Raw genomic sequence first — 22,020 nt, 5'->3', positions numbered from 1 at the left:
AATGTCAAGAAAAAAAGAGACTATTTAATGATTCTTGATTATAAATAAGGTAAGTTTGGACGAATAAGATCATTTTCTTCTTGAAATCCTAAAACACCACTTATTTTGAAACAAAATGAAAAGCCTAAAACACCACTTATTACGGAATGGAAGGAGTATATTCTAATATGGTATATTTACCACCAAAGTGTGTAGTGTGATAGTTGAAAATGAAAATATTGTTTGACGACAATGCTTTCTCCCTTGTTCAGTGGATATACTCACCACGAATCTGAATTAATTTTATTTGTTCTTTAAGGTTTTAACGTGTTCATTTGAAGTCATTTAATTGCATAAGTCATAAGGGATATTTGACCGAGTTACGCGCTTATCTCTTCCTTAAAATGAGTAATTAACAATGATTAAAGGATTGCGACAACTACAACAACAACATATTCAGTGTAACCTAACTTAGATTTAATGCCCGAAATGATTTCACATGTAGCTAGCCCATTTTATTACTAATAAAAACATAGTAGATTCAATTGATTAATGGATTTGTGAAATCAGTTCATGCATTTTTTATCCCGCCTCCTCTCTATTTTACTACAATTCCAACTCTAAAATAAAATGGGGTAATTGTGCATGAGTTAGGTTAAAGTTTGTGAACAAGTTAATTAGACAGATTGAATTATAGTAGACTAAATGAAATTGTTAAAAGGAGTGACAACATCAATGGAGATTGAGAGATGGAGAAGAAGTGAGGAAGAGCACTGTGCGTTTGTGAAATAACCGACTCAACTTTTCATTGATCACTTTACAGATATTTATACACCTCATTAATTAAAGCCAGCTGTGTAACTAACTATTATAACTGTGTAACTAACCATGTACAACTAGTTTAAGCAATTCTATAAAATGTACAAGTAAGAGCAGCTATCACTAATTCTACACTCCCCCTCAAGTTGGATCCTTGAAAATGTCAACTAATCCCAACTTGAATAACATGTCATTGTGGAGCTGCTTCCCTAAAGCCTTGGTGAATATATCTGCCATTTGTTCCTTGCTTGCAACATACTCAGTTCTTATCAGTCCTTCAAATATCCTTTCTCTAATAAATAGAGAAAGTGACAATATATTTCGATGTCTTTTGTTCTTTCATGATATATGGGATTTGAGGCAATTTGTAATGTTGCCTTGTTGTCACAATACATGTCCATTGGCAACTCAACTGTGGCACCCAATTCTTGTAACAAACCTTGCAGCCAAACCAGTTCAGCAACTGTTGTTGCCATGCTTCTATACTCAGCTTCTGCTGAGCTTTTTGACATTGTGCTTTGCTTCTTAGACTTCCATGAGACTAAGGAATCATCGAACTTTATACCAAAACCTGTTACTGACTTCCTAGACAATAAGCAAAATGCCCAATCAGCATCACAAAATGTAGTAATCTTGCCAGAAGTTCTGCTGCTCATTAAGAGTCCTAGTCCAGGCTGCTTCTTGATATACCTGACCACATGTAAGGCTGCATCATAGTGCGACTTCTTAGGGGCATGCATAAACTGGCTCAGGTGTTGTACATCAAAAGAAATGTTTGGCCTTGTCATGGCAAGATATAATAGTCTCCCTATTAGTCTTTAATATATTCTCCTGTCTTCCAGCTCTGCATCATCATTGGTTGGTTTAGATTTATCATCATCATCAACTGATTTAAACATATCATCATACTCCAAACTAGAAAGCTTTTGATTATGTTCAAGAGGAGTTGCAGTTGGTTTTCCTCCCCCTAAACCACATTCTGCTATCAATTCCAAAGCATACTTTCTTTGATTCATCAATATTCCTTTGCCAGATCTAGCAAATTCAATCCCAAGAAAATATCTCAACTCACCTAAGTCCTTCATTTTGAAGTTATGATGCAAAATTGATTTAGCTTCCTGAATTAGTGTTGGATCACTGCATGTAATCAATAAATCATCAACATACACAAGTATGGTGACTGTACCAGTTCTATTAGTCTTAGTGAATAGTGAATAATCCAGTTTACTTTGAGAAAAGCCTAATTCTATCAAAACTGTGGTGAGCTTAAGGTTCTATTGCCTTCTGGCTTGTTTCAAGCCATATAGGGATTTAAGTAGACTACATGCTTTATGCTCCCCCTGGCTAGTAAAACCACGAGGCAAGGTCATGTAAAACTCTTCAAGTAAATCACTTTGAAGGAAAGCATTATAGACATCCATTTGTAATAAGGGCCAATTAGACTGAGCAACTAAGGAAATGACACACCTCACAATTACCATCTTGACAATAGGGGAAAAGGTGTCATGATAATCCAATCCTTCTTGTTGAGTGTACCCTTTGGTAACCAACCTTGCCTTGTACCTTTCTATAGTACCATTAGCCTTATACTTGATTTTAAAAACCCATTTGCAACCAGTCGGAGTTTTACCTGCAGGCAAATCAACAATCTCCCGAGTATGGCTGTCATTAAGGGCAGCAATCTCTTGTTCCATAGCCTAGACCTAACTACTATCTTGAGCGGCTTAAGTGAAAAAAGAGGGTTCAGAGACTGAAGCATAAAAGGCAATAAGGTAAGACTTATAGGAAGGTGAGATAGATGAATAGGATGGAGAACTAGAGATAGGATGTGGAGTAGAAGATTTGGTGATATAATCAGTGTGCCAAATAGGAGGCTTAGAAATTCTTGTAGATTTTCTTGGAGCAGATTGGATAGGTTGAGCAGGAGAATTGGAAGGAGGAAATGATGAAGAAGAGAAAGATGAAGAAAAAGTAGGATCAATAGGAAATGAAATATTAGGGGCAGAGTCAAGAGGTAATGCAGAGTCATTTGGTGGAGCACCAGTTGGTGCAGAAGCATCAGGAGAAAGAGCAGGTGATGAGCAATCAGGAGAAGAAGGGATTGTTGATGTAAGGAAAACAATATCTGCAAGATATGGATAAGAAAAAGGAATAATAGGAAATGTAGTCTGAGAATGATCTGGTGCTAAGAAAGTATGTCTAGGATATTTGAAAGGGAAAACAGTTTCTCTAAAGGAAACATCCCTACTAACAAAGAAAACACCAGATGAGATGCAGTAAAGCTTATAGCCTTTTTGTGTATATGAGTATCCCATGAAAATGGAAGGAATTGTTGTGGAGGAAAATTTGTCAGAAAATTGAGGTTTGGTTGCATAACAAAGGCAACCAAGCACCTTTATGATCAAAAGAAAGAGAAACTCCATGAAAAACTTTATAAGGGGATTTGTCTGATAAAGGGGAGGAAGGCAGTCTATTAATGAGAAAACAAGCCGTAAGCACACACTCACCCCAGAGTTTGAGGGGGATGTGAGCTTGAAATCTTAGGGCCCTAGCCATTTCAAAGAGGTGTTTATGTTTTCTTTCAGCAATACCATTTTGTTGAGGTGTGTGTACACAAGAACTTTGGTGGATTATACCAAGGGAATAAAAAAAAGAGTTCTTGAAAAATTCAAGAACATTATTTGATCTAATTGTTTTGACACATGTAGAAACTGAGTTTTAATGAGATTTAGAAAATGTGTAATACAAATAATGACATCACTTTTTAATCTCAGAAGATATAACCAAGTCATTCTAGAGTAGTCATCAACTATTGTAAGAAAATACTTGTGACCATTGTATGTACATTGCTTATATAGGCCCCAAACATCTATGTTAAGAAGTTCAAAAGTACGAGCAGTTTTATTTGTGTTATTGGGGAAAGGGAATCTAGTCTGCCTTGCAAGTGGACAAACTGTACAAGGGGAATTTTTTTATTCTGTAAATGAGGTTGCAATGTGATAATCTTTTGTAGTACTGCAATTGGGGCATGGCCAAATCTTAGATGCCAGATAGAAGGATCAACTTGACTGGAAGAGGAGAAGCATTGAGGTGAGGTTGAACCCAATGTATTGACAAGTTCAGGTGTCTTGGTAGATGGAAGCAAGTAAAGTCCTTTCTTTTCCTTACCAATCCCCAACACCTTGCCAGTGCAAAGGTTCTGAAAGAGACAAAAAAAGGATAAAAAAAAGCACAACAATCTAATTCTTTAGTGAGTTTGGATACAGAGAGCCAATTGTATTCAAAATGAGGGACATGAAGCACATTGTGTATGTCATTACTGCCAAATAGTGTTACTGTACCAATGTGCTTAACTTCAGTAGTTTGACCATTTGGAAGATGAACAAGACTAGAGTATGGAGGAACTAAGGTTGGTTTAAGTAATGAATCCAGACTAGAAACCAGGTGATTGGAAGCTCTAGTGTCAACCACCCAAGGTTTTGTATCTAAACCTGAAGATAAACAACTATTTGAAGCAGGAGAGGAACTAGGACATATACCTGCCATGTATGCAACTGCTTGTTGTGGAAGATTGTCTTTATCAATCATCTTCAGAAAATACTGGTATTGCTCAAGAGTAAATGTTGGAACAGTTGGAACAATTAGTGGAGAAGCAGCTCCATGTGGTGAACTTGATTCTCACACTTTCAATCCATCAATATAAGTCACATTGTTAGCTTGAGGTTTTCTGTTTCCTCCAAATCTTTGTCCTCTATTATTCTTGTCTTCTCCAAAATTATGTCCTCTATCATTCCTATCATCACCCTTTTTTTTTGCATACTTGTGATCCGGAGGATATCCAATCAATTTATAACAGGATTTTCTAGTATGATTCCTCAAGTGATAGTTGTCACAATACAAGTCAGTGGTTTTCTTGTATCTATTGTTTTGTATGGATGTCAAGGCAGTAGAATCAGGGATATCTAATTACTGTAATGACATAACAGAGTTAGAAATCAAGTTTGCCTGTACTCGTTGATTCTCATCCTGCATAATCATGTTGTAAGCCTAATTGAGGTTAGGGCTAGGCACTGTCATGAGAATTTGACTCCTAGACTGTGCAAATGTTTCATTTAATCCCATTAGAAACTGCATGAGTGTCACACACCAACCTTACTAGGGTGTGATGGGCACCCGACCTCATATTCGGAGCCGAGCGAACCCGCTAACCCTTATTACATACTTAACCTCTTTAGATTCTTATATCAATAAGAAATGAAAAACATAGTTAAGCCTCCAGAATCTTTCTTTCGTTGTTCTCAAGTCAAACAAAATCTGTGGTCATGTGGATTCTGTAACATAAAATATAAAGACACATCGGCTGGTGAAGCCGCTTTCGAGACTGACATACTACATATACATATATCATATAGCAGCATGCAGGAGAGCCCAAAGAAAGTCATGTATCTATCGGAGTGACGTAAGGTCGGTAACCTCCGATTATATTATGGAATAATCATCGTGGCCTCGTCTCACCTTGAAGGAACAACTATTATAAGATGAGACTATCGACGAAGGATGGCATTAAGAGAACGTAGAATAAGATCATAACCACGTTTCGAGTCAATCCGAGTTAGTATGAAAAAGTTATGAGCGTTTGAAGTACAAAACCTTCTGCGAACATCTCAGAAGCCATTTTTGAAAAATCATTCTTATCATAGTCATCATAGAAATATTCTCATCCTTGACATCATCCTTGTCATTGTGAAACATATTCATCGTTATTGTCATAAGAGCTTACAAAATCATAAACCTCTATTTTGGTAGAATATGGACACTTTGGAAAACATTTACGGGTTATCGGGAAAATAAATCGTTCTTTGGTATCATAACATCTAACTTTTGGAAATAAGGAAGATATGTAAACAATTATGAAATCATAACATCGGAATCATGCTTTTGAAAGAAAGGGACGAGCCTTAACATACCTGCTCCACGTCCTATAGGCTACGCTTAATTGTCCAAGCTCGCTATCGCTAGTCTACATTCAAGAAGATTTACACAATCATTAGATTCATCACCATATACTTGTCTTAATCCTTCAAATGGATTTATTTATTATCTGCCGAAATTTCGGCAGCATCTCCCCTGTAAATACACCATCCCCAAGAATCTAACTCGACCAATTTATCAACAACAATCCGAGAATTCAACTCGGCCAAATTATCACAACAATACCAACAATCATATCTCCAACTTCAACAATCAATCCAAAATATATTCTAACATGGTTCAAGAACTTTCAAACAATTCACATAATGTTCAAACAACCCAACCAACATACCACTTCACCCGACATCTCTCAAATTCATGAATTCCACCAACATTTTACATTAGCAACTTCATTCATACAAATATAAGAATTCATGCTAGTGTCACATTAACTTCCACAATGACACCACAATGATTACAACTTCATTTCAAGCCATTAAATCCTCATTTTACATCATAGAATCCACAACGACAACAATCAAAATACTAAATAAATTAGTTCATCACTCCTACACATCACACACCCACACGACCACAATCCACATACACATGTACCATGAATTCCATCCATTTCTACACACTTCAACATTCACAAATCATCTCTAACACATAGAAAAGGGGATTAAATCTTACCTTTATTCTTTGACTCCTCTATTCGGCTAAAGCTTCCATCTTGCACCATGAATACTTTGCTTGTTCCAACAACCACTCCATGTTAATTAGGGCCTTCAAATTAGTTGGAATACTAGAAGAAAATAATTTTTCTTGATAAATTTCCATGGCACCAAATTTTGGAGCCTTGGCTGAATGGCCCTATCTTTTGCTCTCCAAGTTTTCTTCTTGAAATTTCATGAAGAATTTGTCTTGCTTGGTCATCTCTCTTCATATATATATATATATATATATATATATATATATACATACTAGACGACCTATGCCCGTGCTGGGCACGGGCCCAACACTTTAGATTATAATGCATCTATGTGTATGTAATTATTTTTTAATAGTGATATTATGTTCAAAACACAATTAATATAACATTATAGTTGTGCTCCGTATCTAAAATTTTGTTATATTAATGTTTGCTCCGAATACAAAATCGGAAAATTTATTAATATTTTTTAAAAGAGAAGATTTGTTTAAAAGGAAGCTATTTTCCTCTCTTTGAGATAAAATAATAGCAATATTTAAGCATCAGTTGATACTTTCAATTTTAATTCGATTAATTTAAAGGTGTAAAATACTTATTATTTTTTATCAAATTTTGATTTGGATAATTCTAATTCAAATTATTAATTAATTTTACATGTTTAAAACGAAACAAAGTAGAAATTGATTTTCTATTTAAATGAAGAAATACTATTTTTTAATTTTGGTAAATATTCTCGGTTTAGCTCATTTTACTTGTCATGTTGTTTTTCGCATGGTTTTTTAAGGAAACATCGGTTAGAATTATAATTTGACTTATTCACCTTATTCATTATTTGATCTCCATTTGATTTTTTTTTACAACATTAATTTCTTTTCACATTTATTAGAGTAAGAATAAAAATAAAAAAGTAATTAAATTCTATCTTATTTTAAAATATAAATATTTTAAGTATATTTATTTTAGTGAACATAACAAATAAATGACATGGTGGAATAGTAAATACAACAGTTTAATACAGGCTAATATAAAAAATAAAAAAAAACTGTATGGTTTGACTACTTAACTTTTTGAAGAAAAGCAATTTGATTTGCTCCCACTAATGGATTGATACGCACGTGGCAATGAATCCATCATCATTGACTTAATGAGATACTTTGGAAATTACATGAATATTGTTTGATTTTTTGATATGGAGTGCACTTTTTTTTTTGGACATTATTAATTTGCACTATATATATATATATATATATATATATATATATACACACACACACTATGTTCAAAACACGATTAATATAACATTGTAGTTTGTACTCCGTATCTAAAACTTTAGTATATTAATGTTTACTACGAATACAAAGTCTGCACTTTTTTTTTTTTTTTTTTTAATATGGGGTTCACTTTTTTTTTTAAATTGCTTGATTTTGTTAATATGGGGTTCATATTGTAGTTTGTACTCCGTATCTAAAACTTTAGTATATTAGTGTTTACTACGAATACAAAGTCTGCACTTTTTTTTTAAATTTTTTTTTTTAATATGGGGTTCACTTTTTTTTTTTTTGATATTGCTTGATTTTGTTAATATGGGATCCACTTTTTTTTTACAGTGAGTTTGGAGATGGTGGGTTCTACTTTTTTTTTTTTTTTTTTTTTATATTGCTTGATGTTATTTAGTATGAGGTCCACCCTTTATGGGGTGCACTTTTTTTTTGGACATTATTAGTTTGTACTGTTTTTATGCATATAATATATATACACATACTATGTTCAAAACACGATTAATATAACATTGTAGTTTGTGCTCTGTATCTAAAATTTTATTATATTAGTGTTTGCTACAAATACAAAGCCAACACTTTTTGTTTTTAACTTTATATTTTTTTTTAATATGGGGTTCACTTTTTTTTTTTTTTAATTTTTATATTGCTTGATTTTGATAATATAGGGTTTACTTTTTTTTTTCCCATGAGTTTGGAGATGGCGAGTTCCAGCGAAAGTTAAGATTACGTGCAACCAGGTGTAACGTGTCAAAGGTCACCGAGTCGTCGTTTTTTCTTCCTTTTTTTTATTGCTCGGTGTTATTTAGTATGGGGGCCACCATTTTTTTTAAGGGACAACGGACGACGAAGCATGGGTCTAAACCCATCCTTTATATAGTTTTTTTTAATTGTTTTTTATTTTTACTTTTTATATTGCTTGGTATTGTTTAGTATGGGGCCCACCCTTTTGGACATTATTAGTTTACACTATTTTTATGCATATAATATATATATATATATATATATATATATATATATATATATTATGTTCAAAACACAATTGATATAACATTGTAATTTGTGCTCCGTATCTAAATCTTTATTTTATTAGTGTTTGCTACGAATACAAAGTGTGCACTTTTTTTTTGACATTGTTTTTTTTTTAATATGGCATTCACTTTTTTTTTTTGTTATATATATTGTTTGATTTTGTCAATATGGGATACTATGTTCAAAACACGATTAATATAATATTGTAGTTTGTGCTCCGTATTTAAAACTTTATTATATTAGTGTTTGCTACGAATACGCACGTGGCAATGAATCCATCATTATTGACTTAATGAGATACTTTGGAAATTACATGAATATTGTTTGATTTTTTAATACGGGGTGCACGTTTTTTGGACATTATTAATTTACACTATTTTTTTAATATTAGTTGTTGTTTAATATATATGGGGCCCATGACTTTTTTTTTTTTAAATTGGAACGGATATATATATATGCCATAGAATTATGGGGCTCACATTTTTTTTATATTAGTTGTTGTTTTTAATATATATATATGGGTGGGGCCCATATTTTTTTTTTTATTAAATGGAAAACGGATGACGAAAAGTGAATTGAACTCACTCTTCTAAATAGTTAGAATATATATATATATATATATATATATATATATATATATAATCCACACAAGGGTGGCCACATGTCCCCTTCTCTATTGTTCTTGAAGTTTCTTAAAAATAAACAAATATGCCAACTTGTCTTGCTAGGTAAGCTTAGTCCATATATATTTATAATTAGCCCCTATTTAATAAAATATGGCATGTGCCACACGGACAACATGGCCCCTCCAAGAACCTTCTCGAATATTTTGTGAAATTCCCATTTTGCCCCTAGCCTTCTGCAATATTACCATGGGCCATTTTGTGAATTTCTCTTTTTACCCTTAACCTTTCTCAATATTTCCATGATAATAAACAACTTGTATATTAAAATAATTTTGGAACATAGTCTTGCCCTTGACCTACCACGACCATCTTGAAATATCCAAATGTATAAAATACGGGATATAACATCGAGCTTCTGTCTTTCCATGTGTTTTGCATATTCTTTGTATTTATAGCAATTGCAAACAGGAAGTGGTACCAACAAAGTAGATTCATCCCAAAGATTTTTCAGCTTAGAGAAGTACTCAGAAACTGTATGAGTGCCCTGACTCATAGTGCATATTTCGCGATTCAGTTGATATATTTGAGTTAGGTTACGTTTGTCAAATCGCTCTTTCAAATCTTTCCAAACATTGTGTGCATTTGATGAAAGCATAAGGCCATTGGCCAATTCTTTTTTAAACTAAGTTTCTTAACCATGACAGAACAAAAGCATTACATCTCTCTCATTCGTGTTCCAAATCTCCTTTGTACTGTTCCTTAAGGAATTTTCCATCAATAAACCCTAATTTGTTCTTAGCTAGTAAGGCAATCCTCATAGAACTACTCCAACCTGTGTAATTTCAATTCCGGTGAGTTGTTGAGGAATTAGCACAATACCTGGATTATCTGATGGATGAAGATAGAGAGGATTTCTGGGATGAATGTCTTTGAATTGTTGAGTTTGTTCAGTGTTCGATGATTGCAAGATTTGAGTTCCATTCGTCATCTTCAATTTTCAATGAATCGAGTGATTGAATGCAAAAAAATTGTTCAATTTTGCAGAGAAATAGAGCAATTGTTGATGAAAACCACAAAATTAAGCAGTTACAGATCACGAAAATCGCCGATTTGCGAAGTTTAGAAATCGCGATTCGAAGTTAGTGTCTAGTTCTTCTTCACTTTTCTTCTCCGATGTGTTCTTCCATTGTTGAGTTCATCAGCTATGTTTCAATCGTTAGCCTTGCTCTGATACCATGTTAAAAGGAGTGGCCTAACTGTTAAACATCAACTGAGATTGAGAGAAGTAGAAGAAGAGAGGAAAAGCACTGTGAGTTTGTGAAATAACCGACTCAACTTTTCATTGATCACTTTATAGATATTTATGCACCTCATTAATTAAAGCCAACTATGTAACTGACTATTCTAACTGTGTAACTAACCATGTACAACTAGTTTAAGATATTCTATAAAATGTACAAGTAAGAGCAACTATCACTAATTTCGACAGAAATCTTTACCATTTAGGGTGCGCGCACGGTAGGATGAGTAAGATTCCTTCACCTTTAATCAAATTAGGTCTCGGGTTTGAGTTCTAAAAATGAAGAAACTCATGATGCAAAGTGCTTCCCCATTTATAAACCCTACGCTTTAGGAATCTAGATTACTAGAACATGTATACGCACACACACCCTGTCATTGGACAAGGATTATACCCTGCCATTGAACAAGGATTATATTTATACCTAGTCAGTGAACAAAAGTACAAGTTTGATATTTTTTGAGAAAAAGGTTTTGTGCAAGTTGTCCTTTATTATCTGTGTTTCTTGATAATATTTGGGAAGTTTGGGAATTTTAGGGTGCATGTGGCCTAACGAAAAAAGCCTAGCCAGTGATTCGGTGCACCAAGCATCCCGCGTTAGCAGGGTTCGGAGAAGTGGTCTTACTAAATGGGTGAAAATAGCAGAATCGAGGTTCACATTCCAACAAAGACCAAAAGTATTCGGTGATTTCTTTTCATTTGCTTGAAACTTGGAAAATCGAACCTTCTACATTGACAAATCTAGTCGTTGGTGAGAGTGTAAGCAAACATACTACTCCAGCTCAAAGTAAAGGTCACATTCACTTTGAATCCACTGTTTCCAATATCATGTTCTTCCTTGTTCATTAATGGTTGGAAGCTTAAATTTAGAGATAACTTATTTCTCATATATCATGTTTTCTTTCAAATGCCCATTAGCATTGTTTCACTTCTATCGTTTAGTCGATCTTTGCTTTTCCATTTTTCATCTAAAAAAGGAGCAGAAACACACATAAACACCTAAAATGTAAGATTTAAGTATACTGATATATAATGCAAGAAAATTTTACGTTGTGAATGTAATTTAATAATGTAATAGCATATTCGTTTCCATTTTTTTATTATGTCACAAATATACATATTAAAATTTATCGTCCGCTTACCAAATTAGGCCAGTTAATTATCTACAATATTTTTTATTTTTTAGTTTCTATCTTCAACTTTTCATAGTATCCAATAAAACGTACTCCCACCTTTTTTTTAACCTTAGAATGAATAGAGATAAAAGAAAGAGAAATGGAGATGGGCGCATATATTTGTTCTAGCTAGTTTGTTGCCAGCAGGTTTCAATTTTGCTGTAACTATTTTTTAACAGCAGGTCTCATTTCGGAACAACTATAGGAGTATCAAGCTATTAATTGAGTTACATAATCAAAGTTTGGGAGAGAGTGATCGAGATGCAGATGAGGACGGATGTGTCTATCTAGAGAATCAATTTGGATTCATGCGGGGCCGGTCAACTATAGAAGACATTTACCTCGTGAGGAGATTGTTGGAGTAGTATAGGGATAGAAAGACAGACTTACACGTGGTATTCATTGATCACAAGAAAAGACATACGATAAGGTTCCAGGGGTTCTATGGAGATGTTTGGAGTCTAGAGGTGCACTGATGGCTTACATTAGCGCAATTAAGGACATTGTATGATCGAGCCAAGACTAGGTAAGAACAATGGGAGGTGACTCAGAACACTTCCCGGTCATGATGGGGTTGCACCAAGGATCAACCATTCACCCATTTCTATTTGCCTTAGTAATGGACGAATTGACTCGACATATTTAGGGGAAGGTGTCGTGGTGTATGTTATTCGCAGATGACATAGTATTGATCGATGAAACGTGCGATAGAGTTAACGATAGGCTAAAAGTTTGGAGGCAGGCCTTGGAATCTAAAAAGGTTTCAGGTTAAGTAGGACTAAAACAAAGTACCTGGAGTGCACATTCGTGATGTTACGCATGAGGCGGAGGTGGAGGTGAAGATCTATACATAAGTCATACCCAAGCGGGGAAGTTTCAATATCTTAGGACTATGTTCCAAGAAAAAAGAGAGATTGGCGATGATGCCGCACACCGTATTGGCGCGGGGTGGATGAAATGGAGGCTCACGTTCGGAGTATTATGTGATAAGAATGTGTCAGGAAGGAAGTTCTACAGAGTGGTGGTTAGACCTACACTATTATATGGGACAGAGTGCAGGCCAATCAAGAATGCACACTTTTTAAAGATGAAGGTGGCGAAGATAAGGATGCTCAGATAGAAGTGTGGGCATATTAGGAGAGATATGATTAGGAACAAAGTTATATAGGGAAAGGTTGGAGTGATCTTTGTGGTGGACAAGATGAGGAAACGAGGTTGAGATGGTTCGGGCACATGAAGAGGAGGTGCGCGGATGCACTAGTGAGGAGGTGTGGGAGGTTGACTATAACATATTTTAGAAGAGGTAGAGATTTACCGGAAAAGAACTGGGTGACGGTGATTAGACAAGACATGACAGTCGCGGATTAGGGTAGTAGGTAGCCGTACTTTTTGTGGGAGAGGCGGGGGCTAGTCTTCTCTTCTCATCTCCTCCTTTTTTAGTAGTACTATTTAGTATTTGCGTAGTATCTTATGCTTTAATTCTTATTACTACATGTTGCTTTATTTGCTTTGTTTACCTTGCCATTTCACTATCGTTATTTTCCATTCTACCATGGTTTGATTACACTTCTTTTGAGCCGAGGGTATATCGAAAACAACTTTTCTACCCCACAAAGATAGGGTCAGGTATGTGTACATCCTACCTTCCATAGACCCCACTTTTGCCATTACATTAGGTCTGTTATTGTTGTTGTAGGTCTCATTTCGGAGTCGATTGTCCTATTGGTTACTCAATTTGTGATAATTAACCATTAAAATTATCTATCTTTGTTTTTTCTTCCAAAAGTCATCTTACTTTACTTAATTTACTTCAATGGTTATCTTAGCTGGAATTTGTATTATTTGGAGAGAATTAATGTTGCCACAAACTGATATTTATTTAAAATAGTTAAAACTGATAGATTATGTAAATATTAGTTAGAATATTTTGTAATCTCCTATTTTAGATTAGAATATTTTGTAATCTCCTATTTTAGGTTAGCTCCTTAATTCTAGCCTAACATTACAGTTGTATAGTTTGTATATTAACCAAGTCAAGAAATGAAAGGGGACACGAAAAATATTTCCTATATGGTATCAGATTAGAGTTTCTTTCTTCTTCCTCCTTCCGCTATGCCCTAGTTCCTCTTTCTTCTTTCTCTTTCCGTCACCTTCACTCTCTAATACATTGGCCATGGGCGATGCAACACCCACTCCGGTTAAGTCCTCGTTCCACCCGGCCCTCGCGGTCTCAAATATCAAGAATCACATCTCTGTTACTCTTGAGATGGAGAACTCACAATACGGAACATGGGCCGAGCTTTTCAAGATTCATGCTCATTCTCACAGGGTCCTTCATCGCATCATTCCTCCACCCACAGGTAAGGAGAAGCCGACTCCCAAAACTGATGAGGAAGTCGAATTATGGACGACCATTGATGCCACCGTGCTTCAATGGATATATTCGACAATTTCGAATGATCTGTTAAACACCATCATCGAACCAGACACTACTGCCATGGACGCTTGGGTTCGCTTGCGTGATATATTCCAAGATCATCAAAACTCTAGTGCGGTGACTCTCGAACAAGAATTCACGACGACTCGTATGAAGGATTTTCCCAATGCCTCCGCCTATTGTCAACGTCTAAAGAGCCTTGCGGATCAACTGAAAAATGTCGGGGCTCCCGTGACGAATAGCCGCCTTGTCCTTCAACTGGTTTCGGGTCTCACTGAAGCGTACAAAGGGGTTGGGACACAAATTCTCTATGCTAAGCCTCTCCCCCCATTCATAGAGGCTCGGTCTTCCCTTGTTTTTGAAGAATGTGAACTTGCGGCAATGGTGTCTCACGGGTCTGGTTCGGCTATGGTAGTCGCGGTCGACGACGCTGTGCTGCCCTCTGAAAACACAAGCTCACGCCGATGGAAAACCAAAAATTCCCACCGTCACAATTCTGGGAATGGCCGTAAAGGTGGTTCTGGCCGCGGTTCATGCGGCGGTAAAAACACCACCGGCGGACGCGGTGGTTCAGGCCGTAGCAGCGGCGGTCCGCAGCCAGCGGGATCCTTTTCGCCGCAGTGGCCTGCCGGACAGCTTGGTCACTGGCAGTGGGTACTGCAGCCACGCTGGGTTGCTGCTCCTCCCCCCTGTCCGTACCCACCACCTCTTGGGCTAGTCCCCCGCCTGGCTCGCCACGGCAGCAAGGTATATTGGGCCCTCCTCCAGCCCAGCAGCTATACACGGCAGCAGTGGCACCTCATGGGTCGTATGTTCCAACCGACATCGAGTCCGCAATGCACACCGTGACCTTGAACCCGCCTGATCAAAATTGGTACATGGATATCGGGGCAAGCTGTTATACCCCATTTTAAACGGGTCAAATCGGAGTACAACATATTGGTGATTCCTATTTGTTTATTTTTTAAGGAGTCGCCACCTAATTATTTTATTGGTGAATTAGGACACCTAAGTATTAACTAAGGCAAAGCTAAACTAAACCTCCGTTAATGGTCCGCTTAACTAATGTGATTCTAGGTAAGGATTATTGGTTATCCTAAAGGGAAGAAGTTAGGCATCCTTTAAGATTTGCTAACTACGATTAACCGGTCAAACTTAGGTTATTTAATTAAGACTAAAAAAAAAATACAAATATAACATTTTAAATGTTTAGGAAAATAGTTTGTAAATATTATCAAGATTTCAAAAAATGGAGAATATAAGGCATTTTGACAAAAATAATATTTTTATATTTTATGGGTAATATAAGAAAAAGTATTTCATCTTAAGTAATTAAGTGATTAAGTAAAAGATTTGCATTGGATAACACAATGGGTTTAATACCTAATGCTAGCCGAATTTAATGAATACAAAGACATAAGTGGCCATCACAATTAAACAAAGGGATTAACTAATTAAGTCTCAAATGAAACGAATGAGGCATTATAGGCAATCTTATCTTATACGTTTAGAATTGTTTAAAAACAAAACAAAACAAAGAGTAAGTACGCTATTTTTTAAGTATTCCGAATTTAAATATCATAAATTGTTTTAAAAATACGTTAAGTACGATATTGTTTTAAATTATGTCATAGAATAAGTACGTTATCTAAATTTAACTACCTTAAATGCGTTATTTAAATAAGTACGTTATTCTTTAAGGTATTCTAAATTCAAATATCATAACTTATAAATTGTTTTAAATACATTATTTCTAAGGCAAACTCGAATTCTAGCTACCCATTATTACTAAAACTATCCCCACTAATTCCGCTAGGATTCATCTAAGCTAAGAAAACAAAACAAAGTAAAGTGTTAGTCATACAATACAAATCAAAATACACAACAGAAAATAAAGTAGAGGGGACAAAATATAATCGAATGGATCGACCCATTTTTTAGGCCAATTGCTGCGATCTATTCCTGCCATTGGGCTTTAGCCCAGAATCTTTTTTTTCTATACTGCGGATAGGAGTGACTCAAGAGGGATATCACGTTGGGCTTTAGCCCAACACCGAATGCGGAAGAAGACGAGTCCCTTGGACTCATACGAGAGGGTCATGCAAAAAAAAAAAAAAAAAAAAAAAAAAAAGGATTAGTACAATGGGGATTTACAAGACCTATACTTCAAATAAAAAAAGGAAGAGCAACAGCCGAAACAAAATAGAAACATCACGTAAATAGTAACAAGAGCAGGACTTTGACATACTAACTTAATAGAGCAATTTTCAACATTCAAGACAAACAAGTGATTTATGTATATATTATGTATATTTAAGTATACCTCGTATATATACATTCATAAGGATACTTAGAAGGTTAATATTGGAAAGCTTTTGCCCCTGTCTTCCCGATGTTGCACAAGTTCCAAGGGATTTCCAAGAATCCCAGGCATGGCTAACACTGGGGAGGGTTCAAGCTTAATCCATAATGACCAACGAATCTCCCCATAAATGTATTGACTAAAGCATACTCTAAATATACACATATAAACATAATCAGACATGGTATACTTGCAATGTAAGAGCATATAAAATTTTTGACAAGTGCAGAAACATAACATGTTTTAGCAATGTAATGTAAGAGCATGCTTGAGCAAAGTTAACAGAGGAATAGGGAAACTCGAATACAGCAAGCAGACATGAGGAGACTAACAGGGGATTCAACACTTAGTGTGAATGTATTCGGAAAACAACTACAAACATACTGTAGCAACAGAAACTCAGCAGTTCACTGGACTTTCAAGTAAAATACACACTAACATTCATACAGAGACCATTTTTAAGAAAGAAACACGAGAAAGGAACACTTGAACAGTTCCTGCACATATCATTCAGAATCAGACTCAACCTTATGCTAAAGAGGGATGCTTATCTATCTTAACGGGAAGAAGGATATAAGATTTATATGGAGGAATATATATACGATTCTAACAAATGACGACATATCATGTAAATCCCAACATCACCTCATTGTTCAAGTATTACACTATGCAGGTCTTTAACTTGATTCATACTAAGTATAGATGCTCAAATAGACATCAACAGAGCCATAGAGAAGCAAAGATGCAAGGTTTCCATGAGTTAATTGTGATTATGCACTTTAGCACATATATGAGATAAATTCAAAGACATTACAATAGGCCTAACATTTAAATCTCAGCTCCTAATCCATACACAAGCATATGCAGACTTAAGGGATTAAAAAAACATGTTTATTTAATGTAACTTGTAGATGATAGGATGACAAGATGCTAACCACACCATAGCAAGCAATCTGGTATATTTGAACAGCCTTACATGAATCTAATAACAATGAGGTGGGTATGCTATACTCATCTATCAATTAGCAGGCCCTAAGTCCAATATTAGTTAAATAAAGATCTCCCATTAATCAACACTATAACATATCAGACCAAACAATTCACAGACAGATCTTATACTAGTCACAAACAGACTGCAAAACTCAATACCAAGTTGCCTATCCTACTTATATGAACATGTCTGCATGGAATGCACTAATAGGTTTGAACATAGGCATATAACAGAGACCAACACATTGATTAAGAATATAAGCAGGGCTTAAGCAAGACAAGTAAGATCTAAACATGGCCTAGACATGAACTGATGCTTTAATCTTACTTAACAGCATAATAGAGGCTTGATTCATTAGAAACACAACAGAAATGTAGTTGAACATGATCTAAAATTAACAACAGACCAAACAAGTGTTAAACAAAGCACAATACTGACCATTCATTCCAACAATAATCCTAACTCAAACAGGGAACTGCACTACATACAAGCAGAAGTTGAATATTTATAAGCATAATTAGACCTGATACCTAAAGAATAAACTAAGCAAGATTAACGATTAGCATATACTAACCTAACTTAAACTAACAATACTGTAACTAACACATGGTTTTAATCAACAAATACAGCATATACTATATTAAACACCATTAGCAAATACTTACTACTTATGCTAAGCACGTAATCAACTAGAAGCATTTAAGACATAAACAAATCATACTACTTCTAACAAATAAACTGCTAAAGCAAAACAGATGTTGAAAATGCTTAAAGGAAGAAAGATTACCTTTCTTGGGTGCAGTGAACAGGGGCTCAAATCTCAGGTCTGCGCTTGAACGCGAATGATACTCGGACCCTTTTCGTGTGCAACCCTCAACACCCAAACACAACGAAAACAAAAGAGAATTTAAAACGAAGGGAAATCAAACCAGACTCTGTATCGATTCTACTGGAAACTGAATTTTTAAATTAAAATAAGGCTAGATTTTTAAAGCTTTTAATCGAGATACTCAGTATACTGCACCCCGATTCCAAAAAACAAAACCCCTCAACACTGAGGATGGGGTTCTTTATATAGAACCTCGAAAACCCTACTTCCTCTTCGTTATAGTTGTGAGGCGAGCCGAAATGGAGGGAAAAATCCCTCCAATATTGACCGACCAATCGCGAGTGAGTATTCAAACTCACAAATGGACGAAAACCATTAAAATGGCTTCAGATTGAAAACAGAAAAAGAAGGAAGAAGACAACTTACCACGGTGGAAAACTGACGGGGAAAGGACGAGCATTAATTTCCTTTCCCCGAAATGGCCATGCATGGCCTGTGTTCGCGAAAGAGGCTCTGTGAATTTCCATTCGCGTCGGGTAGAGAGAGAAAGAGGAAGGGAAAGGGAAAAGAGGAGGAAGCGGCGGGGTCATTAGGTTTAGAAATGAAAAGAAAAAGATACGAGTCGGGTCAACTGAAAGGGTAACAGACTGGGTCATTCAACGGGTAGTGGGATGATCATTAATGGATTGGTCCGAAACACTTGTAAATTGATTGGGACGGATGGGCCAAAAACTTGGCTGATGGAAGGCCTTCTTGGGCTAAAAATACTTGTTTTTTCTTACATTGCTTTGGGCCTCTAAATTTAAATAAAAATACCTTTTCAATTAATTACATATTAATGTGTGCTAAAATATTACTTACTATAAAATTATACGACGTCGTAATAGCTGTGCGATAATATTTTAAAGTTTAACGGTAAGTAAATACTATTGCTTAATTGCGTAAAACAAATGCAATGCGTGTGTGTATAAGACAGTAAATAGAAAATGTTAAAAGTGATCGTGATGCAAATCATAATAATGGTAAATAATAATAATAATAATAATAATAATAATAATAATAATAATAACAATAATAATAATAATAATAATAATAATAATAATAATAATAATAATAATAATAATAATAATAATAGGCCATGACTATGGCGATATTAATAGAAAGCTAATTAAAATTGCGGTAAAGTATAATTGACTATTCTTAAGCTATCAAAATATCAGAAGCGTCAATAAATGTTTTGGAAGAAAGGCGGGACAAAATTGGGTGTCAACAGCCACTTCTCATATGACATCCTCGGACAGTAATCTCTCGTCTTATTTTAATTTGACCAATCAAAATAATGGTATTGTTGTGGGAAATGGTCATTCGATTCCAATTCGTGGTTGTGGTCATACTAGTTTGCCTCCCCCAAACCCCCCTTTATCCTTACGGAATGTCTTACATGCTCCTAAACTCATTAAGAATTTAATTTCAGTACGGAAGTTTACTACTGATAATTCTGTGACTGTTGAATTTGATCCATATGGGTTTTCTGTGAAGGATTTTCAGACGGGGATGGCACTAATGCAGTGTGATAGTCGGGGAGATCTTTATCCAATCACCACCATATAATATCCAACCACCACTCCTTCAACCTTTGCAGCGTTGTCCTCTCCTTTTTGGCATGATCGTTTGGGTCATCCGGGAAATTCTATTTTGGATTGTCTTAGGCTTAATAAAAGCATTGAATGTAATAAATCTAGTCATTCTAGTATTTGTCGTTCTTGCGTTCTTGGTAAACACATTAAGTTGCCGTTTGATTCTTCTATTTCCGAAACTTTGATGCCATTTGATATTATTCATAGTGATTTGTGTACCTCTCCCGTGTTAAGTTCATTGGGTTATCGATATTATGTTCTTTTTTTGGATGATTTTTCAAAGTTTTTATGGACTTTTCCTTTAGCTAAGAAATCCGATGTTTATGCGAAATTCTTAGCTTTAAAAGCCCACATTCATACCCAATTTGAACATCATATTAAAAATCTCCAATGTGATATTGGGAGGGAATATGATAATGGTCAATTCGGGAAATTTTGTGAGTCTAATGGGATGTCATTTCGTCTTTCTTGTCCACATACGTCATCACAAAATGGGAAAGCCGAAAGAAAAATCCGATCTATCAATAATATCACTCGGACTCTCCTTGCTCATGCTTCTCTTCCCCCTTCGTTTTGGCATCACGCCTTACAAATGGCAACATATCTTCTAAATATTTTACCAAGCAAATTATTGGGTCATGTTTCTCCTCTTCAAGTGCTATACCAAAGAAAGCCATCTTACTCTCATCTTCGGGTTTTTGGGTGTTTATGCTATCCCCTCTTTCCTTCTACGACTATCCACAAATTGCAAGCCCGGTCTACACCGTGTGTATTTTTGGGGTATCCTACGAATCATATAGGGTATAAGTGTTATGATTTATCGTCCAACAAAATCATTATTTCTCGTCACGTGATTTTTGATGAGAATGTTTTCCCATTTTCCAATTTACATTCTCCCACTTCAACTACTTATGATTTTTTGGATGATGGGATTTCCCCATTTTGGTTGCATCATATGGCTATTGATCTGGATAATCGGCCCAGACCACCCCACGCTGCACCTGTGACCCAGTCGACTATCCCCCCTCCCACCGTGGCTCGTCCTGCCGCCTCCCCTCCATTGGCAGCGTATGGGCCAGCCGCCTCCCCTACCGCCCTACCCCCTCCGTTGATAACTCCACAAACAAACCCACCTACCCCTCTCACCTCTGCCTTGGGCCAACAACCATCTGCTCCGTCTCCCACACCCACACAAACATCACCCCAGCTGCCCCAATCTACCAATCCGCCCCGAATGGTGACCCGGAGTCAAAATGGTATTTTTAAGCCAAAACGTACGTTTAAATTGAATACCATGGTTACGAAATCCCCTCTCCCTCGTAACCCTGTGACCGCCCTTCGTGACCCGAATTGGAAAATGGCTATGGATGATGAATTTGATGCTCTTATTAAAAATAAGACGTGAGAGTTGGTGCCCCGTCCACCTAATATGAATGTTATTCGTTCTATGTGGATTTTCACTCATAAAGAAAAATCTAATGGTGATTTTGAGAGGCATAAAGCCCGTCTTGTAGGTGATGGAAAAACTCAACAGGTTGGCATTGATTGTGGTGAGACCTTCAGTCTGGTGGTCAAGCCGGCTATGATCCGTACCGTTCTCAGCTTTTCATTATCAAAGAAGTGGCCCATTCATCAGCTAGATGTCAAGAATGCTTTCTTACACGGTGAGCTCAAGGAAACAGTGTATATGTATCAACCTATGGGTTTCAGAGATCCCACTCATCCGGATTATGTATGTTTACTCCGTAAGTCCTTATATGGGCTTAAGCAGGCCCCGAGGGCATGGTATAAGCATTTTGCAGATTATGTCTCTTCTCTTGGTTTTTCCAACAGCAGATCTGACAATTCTTTGTTCATCTACAAAAAGGGGTCC

The 22,020-nt window shown here is 35.9% G+C and overlaps 2 protein-coding genes across 2 annotated transcripts; one reads left to right on the top strand and one right to left on the bottom strand.

The window, feature by feature from the left end:
* Positions 1-939: 939 nt before the first annotated feature.
* LOC132606085 (uncharacterized mitochondrial protein AtMg00810-like) lies at positions 940-1,586 on the bottom strand. The gene is made up of 2 exons (XM_060319419.1): positions 1,192-1,586; positions 940-1,090 (listed from the first exon to the last, which is right to left on the bottom strand). The coding sequence occupies exons 1-2, from the start codon at positions 1,584-1,586 to the stop codon at positions 940-942; spliced, it is 546 nt and encodes a 181-aa protein (XP_060175402.1).
* A 12,571-nt stretch (positions 1,587-14,157) lies between these two features.
* On the top strand, positions 14,158-21,989 carry LOC132606083 (uncharacterized). Its single transcript, XM_060319416.1, has 3 exons — positions 14,158-15,075; positions 21,784-21,879; positions 21,981-21,989. The coding sequence occupies exons 1-3, from the start codon at positions 14,158-14,160 to the stop codon at positions 21,987-21,989; spliced, it is 1,023 nt and encodes a 340-aa protein (XP_060175399.1).
* The last annotated feature ends 31 nt before the right edge of the window (positions 21,990-22,020 follow it).

This window comes from Lycium barbarum, chromosome 8, assembly GCF_019175385.1.
Source record: "Lycium barbarum isolate Lr01 chromosome 8, ASM1917538v2, whole genome shotgun sequence".
NCBI classification, from domain to species: domain Eukaryota; kingdom Viridiplantae; phylum Streptophyta; class Magnoliopsida; order Solanales; family Solanaceae; genus Lycium; species Lycium barbarum.
Note: the sequence above shows the minus strand (reverse complement) of the source record. Positions and strands in the feature narration are given on the sequence as shown.

What these genes read in the sequence shown, in the direction of transcription:
- LOC132606085 (XM_060319419.1), bottom strand. Translation starts at nt 1,586, where the DNA reads ATGACAAGGCCAAACATTTCTTTTGATGTACAACACCTGAGCCAGTTT. An exon ending in GTTGAGTTGCCAATGGACAT is followed by an intron (nt 1,091 to 1,191) that starts GTATTGTGACAA and finishes TCTATTTATTAG; the next exon opens with AGAAAGGATATTTGAAGGAC.
- LOC132606083 (XM_060319416.1), top strand. Translation starts at nt 14,158, where the DNA reads ATGGAGAACTCACAATACGGAACATGGGCCGAGCTTTTCAAGATTCAT. An exon ending in TGGCTCGCCACGGCAGCAAG is followed by an intron (nt 15,076 to 21,783) that starts GTATATTGGGCC and finishes CCCATTCATCAG; the next exon opens with CTAGATGTCAAGAATGCTTT.